This window comes from Euprymna scolopes, chromosome 40, assembly GCF_053919585.1.
Source record: "Euprymna scolopes isolate OS-2025 chromosome 40, ASM5391958v1, whole genome shotgun sequence".
NCBI lineage: Eukaryota > Metazoa > Mollusca > Cephalopoda > Sepiida > Sepiolidae > Euprymna > Euprymna scolopes.
The window spans coordinates 13488627-13502651 of record NC_136521.1 but is presented as its reverse complement, the minus strand read 5'-3'; the positions used below and the strand labels follow the sequence as shown (position 1 = coordinate 13502651).

Genomic DNA, 14025 nt, shown 5'->3' with positions numbered 1-14025 from the left:
TGTTCATCTTGTTATTTTTGTTGAAAAATAAATGCGGTGCATTTTAAACGAGATGGAGGTGTCATTTTGTTTTATTTCTTTTTTTTTATTATTATTATTTGGGGCAGAGAAACTTTATTTCACTTAAACTTCTTTTCCCCTACAAGTTCTGCGCAATAACGTAACACCCGTGGTCAGATCAAATGTAAAAGCACATACGATATATGGAAAAATCAAAAGAAATAGTTTTCTCTGTTAAATATTGATTCACATTGAAACAGAGCGCGTATGGGCGCATGGGAAAATATCAGCAGCAGCTGTAAGATAGCTGGCTTGAGAGGATATTAGCAGCAGTAACCAAAAAAGAAAACAAAATGTATATGCAAATTAGGAAGTGTGCGCAAGTTGGCGCAAAAAGAAGATAAAAGTCAACACTGAAGGAGACGGACGTGTAATGTGAAGGCGAGAATGGGCCGGCTGTGGCTAGCATGTGGTCGGAAGAAAGAGAAACCACCAGGTCAGATGGACATGTGGCCGCGAGAGACTTTTTAAGTAGTATTGAGAGTAACGGTAATAAATGCCAATCACGATTTCATTTTTTTTTCCTGTAACGTTACACCATAACAGACATAGCTACGTAAAAGTAACGTTACAGACGTGTCAGGTCAAATGCAAAAAGGCATACGATATATCGAAGTAGCTGTAATTAGTAGTTCTGAGACGATTAATCGGATACATGAATCGGAAAAATCGGAAGATTTGGGGTTATCATTATTGGAATCGGAAAAATTGATGCCTATTTTCCAATACCAAAAACGATTCTTTTGTCTTTTTTTATTTGATTTTGTTTAAAGTAAAATCTTCCACTGCTGGTAATAAAGATAAAATAATAAACATTTATTGATTTTATAATATCAGTAAAGCTAAAATCGATAGATCACTCTCCACAAGTGTACTTTGATGTTTAGGAAAACATGTACATATGTAACATGTGTTTTTTTTTTTACAAAGGTCAGGGAAAATAACAATCTTATAGTTAAATAATAAGAGATTTATAAAGAATCGGAATCAGTAATTGTATCCAAATCGGGAATTTAGAACTGAATCGGTAATTGTATCGGAATCGGAAAAAATATTGGAATCGTCCCCCTCACTAATAATTAGGATGTCATCAGAACTAAGGGTGTCTTTAAGATTCGCATAGCACATGCATCCTATCATTCTTATCTTTTCTCTCCATGCAACACATGTCCTCAATCCTCGCTGACCAGTTTTCAAATCTTCAGTAGAAGCGCTCTGCTAGTTAGTAATATCATAAGTTCTTTGAACTTATTCCATCCACTCTTACCTCTTGCAATCACACGAGCACTATTCCTTTCCTGTGCTCCAGCGGAATTACCAAGGGAATAAAACTTCTGGATAACCTCAATAGTCTTGTCATTAAAATATATTTTATTCACATCTGCATTCTCTTCCGTCTCCATTATTTTACATTTCTTGTGTTATGTTATTAGCTTCCCGGAAAATAACGATTAGTCTTGCTGATAGCTGATTATAATGATTATTGTTGTTTAAATAGAAAAATCTTATCGATGTGAAAAGTTTCAGAAGAATAAAAATGTTTACATTAAATAGTTTTCAAGAATGTAACTTGATGGAGGAAATGTCATTCTGATAGTTATGTTTTCACGAAAAATGTTGAAACATAAACAAAAATATGTGACAAAAACCCAGCAAGGATCTTTAGGCTACGTGTAATGATGAGGTAATGTATTTTAGATTTACACGTAGGAAGTTAGTTAAGTCAGTCTGTAACTGGGAGTGTTGAAATAGAAATAGACGATGGCAGTCATGGGAACGCTGGGTTGGATAAACGAACATATGTAGTTGTGGAGAAGAAAACGGCGTGCTGCCTCGGAACCAACAAATTGTGGTTACAATAATTGTAAATATGAAATAAGTTTTGAGACGGGTATATTTGATGATGACATCAGACTCTATAACAGACACGAGGGGGAAAACAAATGAATACATATCTAAGAAAATCGCAGAAACACTGGAGGATGACCTCCAATCTGTAGTGGAATGGGAACAAAAATGGTTGGTCACATTCAATGCTGCCAAGACTAAGCTTGTTTCCTTCAATAATTACAAGAAACCTTCTCAACCTTTAATAGCTAGCTCTGACTAAAAGATACATTACCTGAAAGTACGTCTTTCAAACTCCTTGGCTTAACGTTACCAGAGAACATGAGCTGGAACAGATACATTGAGAGCATTGCCAAAGATGCTGCAAAGAATGTGGGCTCTCTCTACCATGCTAGAAAGCTACTTATGCCTGAAAGTACCCTGTATCTCTACAAGGCCGCCATTCGCCCATGTATGGAGTACTGTTGTCACATTTGGGCAGTGCATCTACTCTTAGTCTCTCAGTCCTGGAAGAGTTCAAAAGAGAGTAGCCAACCTGATAAGTCCTAAACTGTCCCATCAACGTAATGTTGCATCCCTCTGCCTGTTCTACAAGTATTTTAATGGTGAACGCTCCAACTACCCACAAGCCCTGCTCGACGTAAATACCCCTGACAAACCTGACAAGCAGCAAAATCCCACCCCTACACAGAGATCCCTAGATGTAAGAAAGCCTTTTACTCTAATAGTTTCTCCCTCAGAACTGCTACACTTTTGAACTCTCTTCCGAATTCCTGCTTTCCCAACTGTACTGACATGCAGAAGTTCAAGTGTAATGTGGACATCTCGCTGCTGAACTCCCTATATAGTATCCCTGCAACTTATGTCCCCGATAGTAGCCCCCTACATAAAAGTGGCACTGTGTCTTGTTTAGAATTAAAAAAAATTTTTTTTTTTAAATTGGTTGTTTGAGTTTTCCGTGAGAGACATGGCTACATTTCGGGAGCACGTTAGAACAGACGAAAATGGTTGCGATTCAAGCTATTTCGGTCTTTGTCCAGCACAAATGTAAAAGATGTTCATCCGTTCTTCCCTCTATAAACTGTTTAGTATCTCGACACGTATACCTATTATACACACATCAACAAGAGAAATATTTATACACCAGACGATAACATATTGAAAGACGTAATACATTAAATAGACACGAAATACATTAAACACAATTAGACGACACGTTAATAAGATAAAAAGACTCATTATGTGCAACTCACATATATACACTTGTTATACACCTCAGTATACTACAATATGTGTCTCCCCACGAGAACCAAAAAATCATCCACCAGGCCCCCAATTGTGGGGAAATACAGCTCCCACAAAAGGGCACTTATTATTGGACCACATTTCGTATTCAAGGATTTCTCTTATACACACTTCAACAAAAGAAACATTTATACACCAGATGATAAGATATTGGAACACGTCACGCACATTAAATAGATGACATATTAACAAGATAAAGGGCCCTGTCTGTGGGGTATTAGAATACGCCGACTGCCCCCCTGCAGAGGGTAAAAGTCCCTCAATGGGGGTCCTGGATATGACCTTAAACTATATCCAGTGGTGAGGCCCCAGCTTGCAGGCTTTGGGGAGTGTGGATCCACCCTTTAATTGCCATTGCTCCCAGGTCCACTCTGACCCGCAGTGGTAGTACCTGTTAGGGTCCCAACTATGGGTTAAATAGAAACCGACATGAAAACAACAAATATATTCTATTAAAAAAAAATTTCTTCCAAATCTTTGGATTCGGCATTAAATAACCCGAAAAGTATACAGATTTAAATCGTGTATTTTTTTTTTTTTTTTTTTTTACGTGGAGTTCACCTCTTATCAAGGCCCAATGGCCACTCAGGGATAAGGGTTACCGTGTGTACAGTAATCAAAGGGATAGTGTAGCAATAGTATTGAAGAATTGGTAAGGTGTCATTACTTAGTGGGGGGCGGTTCATCAGGAACTTGTTCGTGTTGGACTTGAAGACATCCAGGTTGAAGTCGGGAGGGAAACAGGCAAGCGGAACAGAGTTCCACAGGCATGCAGTTCTAAGAAAGAAGCTTTGTTCATGGTATCTACGTTTTGATTTAGGCACAGATAGGGAGTGGGGAAAATTATTGATGGTGGTTTCAGCTAGTCGGGTGTTTTTTGAGAAAGATTGGCGAGGGGGACCAGAGAATGGAGCTCAGACGAGCACCTGCCATGGAAATAACGATAGAACAATGACAGGCTCGCTTCGTCTCTTCTGTGGGAAAGAGGTTGCAGGGTAGAGAAAAGGGCATCCCCCACCAAGCCACAGAGTCTATTTTGTACTCCGTCAAGGCAGGATAGGCTGTTTTTTGCAGCCCCCGCCCAGATGTGGCAGCAGTACTCCATCTTTGGGCGTACTTGGCTCTTATATAGATAGAGAATTGCATCATTAGTGAGATATCTTCTGGAGCGGTAGAAGGATCCCACCATTTTCCCAGCGACTTTGGCCACAGATTTTATGTATGTGTTCCATTTAAGATCAGGTGTAAAGGTCAAACCCAGGAGCTTATCAAATCCTGGGGCCTCCCTTAGACGAGAGCCATCTATTTCAATTGATGCCAGATGGGGATCAGAGCGTTTATGATGTAGAAATAGGAGATTTTTGTGTTTAGATGCTTAAAATAAAATAAATATTAACTCAAAATGTCTCCTCATTTTATAATATTTAAAATAAAAAACATTTTTTAATGCATACACAGATATTTTTTCGCAATCAACTCAATACTACATTTAGTGACATTACCCCATATTCAATCTTTCTCTGAATCATCAGAACTAAGCCAGTGTTTAAGATTCACACTACACATCCATCATATCATGTGCAAGGCCAAAAACAACTCGAGAGTAAGCGCTGGTGAAATGGATAGATTGTCAGCTGAATGATGAAGAATATTATGAGAGGATTGAATGATGACTTCTCATGTAATAATATTTAACAAAAAAACATTTTTTAATGCTTACACAGATTTTTTTTTATCGCAATCAACTCAATACTAAATTTAGTAACGTTACCGAATATGGGCAACTGTGTGTGTAGAGAAAATGGTAACTTACCTGAATAACGTGTGTGTGCACTTTGTAGGGTTCGGTCGCTTGACAAGAAAAAAGAAAAAAACAATGGCCACTCTTCAGTTGCTTTTGTACTTGATGATCACACCCGAGTAACGCAGACTCTCGCTATCTCTATGCAAGTGAGATGATACCAGATGCATAAAAGGAACCGTAGAGAGAACGGAAGGTTGAGTTGGAAGAAGGCGTGTGACGGAGACAGACACATGCGGCAGATTGTTTAAGTTAAGAGGAAAAACCATGGGCAGAAAAGATCAAAACTGTATTGAAACTGACTTTCAAACTAGAGTGTGAAACAGGAGACTTTGATGGTATGGCCATGTTGAAAGAATAGAAAGTTATTGGTTTAGTAGATGTAGAAAAGTTGAGGTAGCAGGGTTAGTTCACAGGGGAAAGCAAATGAAAACATGGGAGGAAGTGATAAAAATGGGTTTGAGGGAAAGAGGGATGAATTAAGACTTGGCAGAGATAGGTTAGCGGATGATGATGATGATGATGATGATGATGATGATGATGATGATTTATTGGTTAAAAATACAATAAACAAATAAAAAAAAAGTATTTACTTGACTTCGACATATCCTGCGCTTTGCCCTTTCTCAACTGCTTTTTCGTAAATCGCTTTCGCTTCTTCTTTCTTCTTGACGACTCCGTACGTGTCATTTCCGTTGACGGTCCTGAAAGAAGAATTTTGGGTATCTTTTTTTACGACCTACCCCAGCATAGTATAAACACCCCCAATCACCCCATATTAAGAATGGCTTTCGCCCCCCCCCCAACCTCCCCATGTTAAGACCGGTTTTCGAGGTTGGGGAAGTGTTTATTCCAAAAGCCGTTCTTAACATGGGGAGGTTGGTGTGTTTATAATACGTTGGGGCACGTCGTAAAAATTTACCGAATTTTGTAACTATTAAATTACTTAGGATGATTAATAATACCTAATTCAATGATTCCCAACATTTTTTACATGGCGAAACACTGTTGAGTTTATGTTTTTCACGGCACACCTATAATATCATAAAAATTTAGTATTTTCTACTCATAAACACTTTTTGCAATAAAATTATAAAACAAAAAAGATTATATAAGGAGAAATTTTATTCACATAAATCAACATATCTATTCAATATCTGGTATAGAATAATAATGGTGATTGTCAGTGGGACAGCTGTGCCTGGTGTTTTTTAACTACTGCTGCAATACATGGACTCTTTCAATATTTTTAAGTTGTTCACGTTTTTTTTATTTTTAATGTTGTTTGCGTAAGAAATCCTAGTTAACATAATACGTAGGCAGTAAGATTTTGATGTCTTTTTTTTCTTTTTTAGTTAAAGTTGAAACTGAGCGGTGTCATCATGATTAAGAAATTAAATGGTTTTATTAAACAAAATGAAATTAAATGGCTTCGAGCTATCATCTCTTCATGGTACACTAGTAACCATTAGTGTGCCGCGGCACAGTGGTTGGGAACCACAAACCTAGTTTTTCAATTGTTGAATAGCTTGGAAGGAAAATTATGAAGAGTAAAAACGTCACTCTGAACAAAGCATAACTTACTTTAACAGCTGTGATAGAAAAAAAAATCACAGTTCAAGCAGACGACATTTTCTCTCATCAAAGTACAGTGTAAATGATGCTTACTGACATTGAAATGAGGAGGTTTGCAAGTCAAACTAATTTACAAGGTCCCTTCAATAAGTTTCCAGACTTTTTTGTACAACCATTTAAAATTTTCATAGACTCTTGATGCTGTGTAGCAGGGGACATATTAAAAGATGATGCGGTTTATGTTGGAGCACCTATATAACGGGACTAATGATGGTGATGATAATTCTGATGAAAGACATTTATATATTAGACAGTGGATTGTTCTTCTTAACACATGTTGAGGAGAGGAGGCATTTATAGTTGTGATGAAGTAGATGGGCCACATAACTTGGAAGGGTTTACAATGTTCATTATAATTGATGATAAAACACATTTACCTTTCGTTCGTGATGAAGGATGTGACACAAGATAACAGTTACAACATAATGATGATTTCTTTATTGCTTTTGGTTAGGGGTTAGGATTTTGGCGTTGCCTTTGTAATATTAATATTTAGCATTAGAAACCATGGTCGATCAAAAAAGCGCTACAAGGACACTGTCAAGACCAATCTATAGTGGTGCGAAGTGGAGCCAAAGGAAGGAGAGTACTGTGCGAATGATTGATCAAACTGTTGCATTATTTCTTCCAGAAATATGGGTACATATTAAAATATGACGGAGACATATATAACGATGATGAGGTAGACATTTATACCAGTTCTTATATTTATAACACCGATATTAGAATGGTAATGACATTTATATATATTGCATCATGACGACTGTGACAATTCCTGAGGGGAAGACATTTATATATCAGACAGGGGATTGTTCTTCTTCACACATACCGAGGAGAGGGTGATATGATGCACAGTTCTTAACACAGAGGAGGGGAGATAAATAATCTTCAAATGATTACACAATGTTCATTATAAGATGATAAACACAATTACCTTTCGTTCGTGATGAAGGATGTGACACAAGACAACAATGATGACTTCTTTATTCATCTCACCGACCGGTCGAATGACGTCAAGAATTTACTTGTATCTACATGGTTAATCTTCTACCCTTCACTTCCAAGGGGACTCTCCTCTGACTATGTCAACTCTTGGCTGATCAACTCTCTCTGACTGACGACTAACTAACTCTTAGATTCTATATTGAGAATCTCCCTTTGTCTATGACGTCAGAAGTGTGTTTTTCAAACGTGACTAATTTCACGTGGCTATGCATATGTTTGTCCAAAACATACTTTTGACAAACAAAAGAATCCTCAATTCTAAACTAACCTATTTTTAAACAATATAATTTAATTTGCATTGTTTATTCTTTTACTGACATATTTAATATTCAGATTCCTAAAAGAATTAAGAATAGACTTAATTTCTAACATTGCATTTCTTAACTTTGCCTACAGGGTTCGATTCTAGGCTTATCCTAATCTCATTTTTACTTATCTAATATTCTTCTTATTTACATGGAAAGGGGACAGCCCTTTTTCATGTAACAAAACTCGGGAGCCACTGTTCAAAGATATTGTCACTTTTTGAGGATGCTCATCACCAAAGGTTTGTTGCTGCTAGAGATCAACACTACAGAGTATCAACAGCAGTAGTGCAAACTACAGACTGCTCCAAAATGAAATTGTCTGTTTTCAATGTCGACCACTGGTGGTCACTGGCGTTTAGTGAGGTTTCGATGCAGTTACTTGCATTTATTATCAGTCATTGTCATTCACTGCCGATCGTGATCAGTATCATCCCTCATTAGACTGCTGTGAAATGAAATCACCTGTCTTCAATTGTTGGGCACTGTCATCCAATGGCGAGCACTGGTGGTTAGTGCTATTTTTACTTGCATTTACTGGTGGACATTGCCTATCACTGTTACTGTCGGTTCCTGGTGTAAACTGTCAGTCACTGGTGGTCATGACCAGTATTGACCTCAATTGGACTGCTCCAAAATGAAATTCTCTATTTTCAATACTGGTGGTCATTGGCGTTTGTGGTGGTTACTTGCATTTACTAGTGGGCAATGGCTTCTTCTCCAAGTATCGATCATTGTCGGTCACTATCTATCATGATCAATGTCAGGCTCTGAAATGAAATTGCCTGTCTTCAATTATCGTGAACTGTCATTTAGTATCGGGTACTATCATTCAGTGGTGGAAACTGTTGTCACTGGCAGTTATGACTGTGATTGACGGTAACTGGTGATCAGTGCTCTTTTCAGGTGGTTACTGTCACTTCATGACAGGGTGGGCACTGGCTGGTTTATCGCCTGTTTTCAACTATTGGGCACTATCACCCATTGGCAGGCACTATCATCCATAGTGGTCATTGCTCTCTTAGAGTGGTTACTGTCACTTCATGACACTGGCGGGCACTTGTGATTACTATTGTTTTGAGAATTTTGAACATTCAGCACACTATTGCTATAAACCTTGTGTATCGCTTTATTGCAGGTCAATATTGTTTTAATTTTGAAATTGCTATGAAACGCAAAGAAGTAAAATTCAGTACACTGGAAGAGTATAGCAAGGTGCCTTATCTCCCTGATTTTTGTGGAATTTGAAAATATTTTGAAAACCATGTTAATTTTTCTATTTTCTGGTAATTTTATGAGATGCTTGACCAATTTTTCTGATTTCAGGTTAAAATACAGCTACAGCAGGAACTGGAATACACCATACTAAAACCTTACTGTCTCAGCTGGTGGATTTCAAAAATGCAATCTGGTCGAGAGGACACTTTAGAAGAATTGGAAGAGTAAGGAAGTCAAAATAGCAAAGTTGATTGGCCAAATAAACAACTTCATAGATAAGGACCGTCGTGTGTCTATAGAGACAGTAGTTGTATAGTTTGATGTCAGTGTGAGAACTGTACACACAATTATTCACAAGGAACTTAAAAGGGAGGTATGCGCAAAGTTTGTCCCAAGGGTGATCCATCCTTGTCACAGACTATTTGACCAAGATGGGCATCTAGACAGTTCCTCACCCTCCCTATAGTCCAGAGTTTGCTCCCTGTGACTTTTGGTTATTCCCTAAGCTCAAGGAAGACCTTAGAGGATGTTGTTATGAGATAATTGAGGAGATGAAAGAGGCTGTGATGAGAGTCATTGACACGCTCACAAAAGAGGACTTCTATGGAGCCTTCTAGAATTTGTTGGAACGGTACAACAAGTGCATTGCAGCCGGAGGAGATTATTTTGAAAGGGTCTAGAGTTTCATGTGTGTACTATCAATATTAGTGCCTATACAAAAAATGTCTGGAAACTTATTGAAAGCACCTATGAAAATTCACATAAAAGTTTTCTCATTTCTGAAAACAATCAAGTCATGCAGAAAAATGCTTACATTGAAAAGTTAGAAATGTAGGCACGAGACGGTAAGGTGACATGGAAGTTTGCCGTCACAGGAGAGTTGAAAGTGTTTGTATATTTAGCCGAGACACGGGTGGTCGCATATCGGAATTTGATGTCGGACAGGACATGGAGGGACGTCATGGTAGCATGCTGTAAAGAAACAACCAAAACAACACTAATAGATTAAAACACCGTTATAATAGTTTGCTTGACGAATTATGCATACTATTGGGACCTGTGGAAATTCCACAGCGGACTCTTTCATACGTAATATATTGGTGTTGGCATTCTATGAATGTTCAGCGTGAATAGAGACGTCCTGATATTATTGTAGCTCTTTTGTTAAAACTGCAAAAATATTTATCTAAGCTAGTAGGGACGCCCGGTGTAGCCCGGTCGTAAAATACGCTTAAATACGATATTTTAATTTATGCAGATTTCGTATATATTATTATAGTCATTTTCTGTCAATTCTTATACATTATAAAATTGTAATTTAAAAAAAAAAAAAAGAAGAAAAAAGAAGAGCTATCGTATTAATATATAGATTATATAGATGTATATATGTTTTTTTTTTTTTTAATTTTAGAATGCTGTTACCATGTGGGAAGGAAGTGTGGGTGCCGGAAAAACTGAATAGAATGAAAAACTAATAAAAACATGTAGATATTGATTTTATTTTTATCACTCAAGACTTTTGATTCTCAAAATGCTCCGAGTGACCAACATCCTAACTTCCGGTTTGTCTCCTACCGGAAGTGATGACAAGGCAAATCAGCTCCTTCACTTTTATTGTTCCTCAGTATTTTCTATTGTGAAACGATTTATTGAAATAAAATATAAGAAAAGGACATTATTGAAAAATATAGAAGAAAAATTAATAAAATTATGCAGATAAAAATAACAGTTAATCATTATTTTCACTTTTAATAAAATTTTAAAAAATAACAGTTTTTTTTTTTGGGGGGGGAACTTTATGATAAATATGTTTATGAAATTATAAAAAATATTCTTTTTTACATTTGAATAATAAATATATGTTTATGCACGTATAAAAATAAAATTAGTGAAATCAAAATGACAAATAAAATTATTGAAATCAAAATAACAAATAAAATTATTGAAATCAAAATAAATAAAAAAATTCAAACATCATAAGAAAACGTATCCAATGCATAATATTCCCAAAATAGTTTTAAAAGATTTTTAAGAGTATTTGCAATAATTCTTAATTAGAATTTGTAAACGTGTTTTCAATAATTCTTAATTAAAATTTGTAAACGTGTTTTCAATAATTTTTAATTAAAATTTGTGAACGTGTTTTCAATAATTCCTAAAAAAAAAAAAGAAAGAAAAAAAGAGTGCAAACAGTCTTTTCAAAGATTCTTAATTAAAAAGACCCCAAAATCTTTTCAAGGATTATTAAATAAAAAAAAAAAAGAACGACCAGAAAAATGTAATAAAAAAAGAGTACATCCATAGGAGGTATATATGCGCGAGAAAAAAAATGAAGGAACTAATTTGCCTTGTAACCGCTTCCGGTACAGACACACAGGAGGTTAGGAAGTACGTTAGCTGACTATTACTATTGATTGCTATACATAACTACTTTATCACAGATTGAATACACTTCGAAGATTTTTAGAGTTCAGCATACTTTGAGATACGCCAAGATAATCCATCAGTTTGATTAATATTTGACGATTGTAGATACATCATTTTATAACTGCAATCCTGGTTGCTACCTGTTGAACACGTTCAAGGCGTACAATATCTGTTTGTCATTCTTTCTCGTATTATTTGGATTCTTCACACTACTGTTCTCATCTTAAGTGTCATTTCCACAACATTTCGTTATGGGATGAAGTAAAAATTATAGACAGAAAAGAACGGTGGAGAGAAAAACGACTCAAAGAAGCACAACATATGCTGGGCGACAATCAATTACTAAGTAGACCTAGTATAGAATTTAACACGATATAAGAACCGTTAAGTATTAATAATAGATAAGGTATGGTACCGTTATAAGTAAACAATAAAAATCATACACACACACACACATATACACACACACACACACACACACACACACACACAGACACACGGTCCTGGATATGACCATAAACTATATCCGATGTTGAGGCCCCAGCTTGCAGGCCTTAGGGAGTGTGGAGCCACCTCTTAATTGCCATTGCTCCCAGGTCCACTCTGACCCAGAGTGGTAGTACCTGTTAGGGTCCCAACTATGGGTTAAATAGAATACGACTTAAAAAACAAATATACTATATTAAAAAATCGTTCTTCAAAATCACCAGATTCGGCATTAAATAACCTGAAAAGGGTTGATATGCCGTAAAACAAAACAACCAACCAACCAACCAACACACACACACACACACACATATATACACACACAGTAATATACATACTAATTATTATTACTACGTATTACTAATAAATAGTGATAAATAGTGATATTTACAACTACAAATAAAGTAGGTTTAGTGTTCCCAAAATTCGTACAAGAGATGTCCACAAGGACCCGTGGCACAGTGGTTAGAGTACTTGGAAAATTGTAAAAGTGATATTCTCCTGAAGGTCGAAGGTTCAATTCTCAGTGTGGGCGACCAAAAAATACAATTGTAAATTACTTAGAACCTCTATCCAGTCAGGGCTGATGGCAATGGAGATTGCATCGTGAAAAAGACACTGAAGATGAGAACAATAGTCCAAAGAATCCAAATAATATGAATAACCAATCCTCATCTAAAAAATTCAGAAAAGCCACTCTTTCTCTCACACACAAAAGTATCATTTCACACCAAAAGTTAATGGAAAAAAAAAATGTTCTAAATTTCACCCCCCCCCTCGGACTAATTTTGTATTATATTTCTTTATTTCTTTTTTTTAAAGCTTCTTTCTATATCACCCTCTCTATCTCCATCACTATTCCTCACAAAAAGCTAAGCAAAGTATATTATCTTCTTGCAAAGAATATCATAGTAGAAAGAAAATGAAGACATGTTGGCTAGTTAGAATCAAATATCCATATAGACATTGCTGGTCTGACTGTTAAGGTTCATCTGACTTAATTTTATGTATTAGATTTATTTACTTACCATATTCTTTCCTTCATCAGCTTTGGAAAAATTCCATCCGATGTATACCAGTATCGTGAACTGTAAAATCCAGTTCATCTTCGTTTGTCTTCTGGAAATCCCAAGATAGAATAGATTGACACGGAAAGTCAGTTTCTGTTTTGCTTCCGGCACAAAGCTAAAATAATAAAAAATAAAAAACGTTGGAGATAAATTCGAGATTTAGTTGAATCATCTAGGTGGCATGGCAGAACCGCACCAGACGCTGTTCTAACAAAGATCCAGGCATTTATAAACTAACTAGCATGGGTGCCCGCTGTTGTCCGGGTGTGTGGAGGTGTGTGTAAAGGTGTTCGTTGAGCAAAAAAAAAAAAAAATGTCGTAGTAGGCAGGCAGGTTCGAACCTGTAACACGAAAAAATAACTATTAAGGGATCAAAATTTGGGGTCAAAGTTTTTAAAAATTTGACCACTGCGGTCTCTACCAAACTACTTAGCCAATTTTGGGTCTAAACATTTGAAATTTATACATAACGGGTATTCAGACATGCAGCAAGATTTTTAATCGGTTTGGGACGAAAATTTGAGCTGCCAAGGGGTCAAAGTTGAAAGAGTTGACCTTTGCAGATTCTACCAAATTTCTTCACCAATTTTGGGTCTAAACACTTGAAATTTTAGATGTAGGTAACTTGGACATGAGTAAAACGTTTTATTTTGATTTGAGTCCAAAATAATAAATGTTAAAGGGTCAAAATTGGGGTCAAAGTTATAAAAAATTTACCTCTGCGGTCTCTATGAAATTACTCAGGCAATTTTTGGTCTAAACATTTGAAATCTTACATAAAGTGTATTCACACGTAGGGCAAGTTATGAACAGAACATAGGGCCCGAGCAAAGCCGGGTTGAACTGCTAGTATATATATAAAAAT

General features: G+C 36.3%; 1 protein-coding gene across 6 annotated transcripts in view; it reads right to left on the bottom strand.

Annotated features, from left to right (window-relative positions):
• LOC145265376 (inter alpha-trypsin inhibitor, heavy chain 4-like) overlaps nt 1-14025 on the bottom strand; it is a 109595-nt gene that overhangs the window by 68288 nt on the left and 27282 nt on the right. For all 6 annotated transcript variants that reach the window (XM_080121168.1, XM_080121167.1, XM_080121164.1 and 3 more), the window contains 3 exons: nt 13119-13275; nt 9992-10149; nt 5608-5718 (listed from right to left, as the gene is read on the bottom strand). In XM_080121168.1, coding sequence (XP_079977294.1) covers nt 5608-5718; nt 9992-10149; nt 13119-13196 — 347 coding nt within the window. In that variant the 5' untranslated portion in view covers nt 13197-13275. The remainder of the gene's footprint in view (nt 1-5607; nt 5719-9991; nt 10150-13118; nt 13276-14025) is intronic.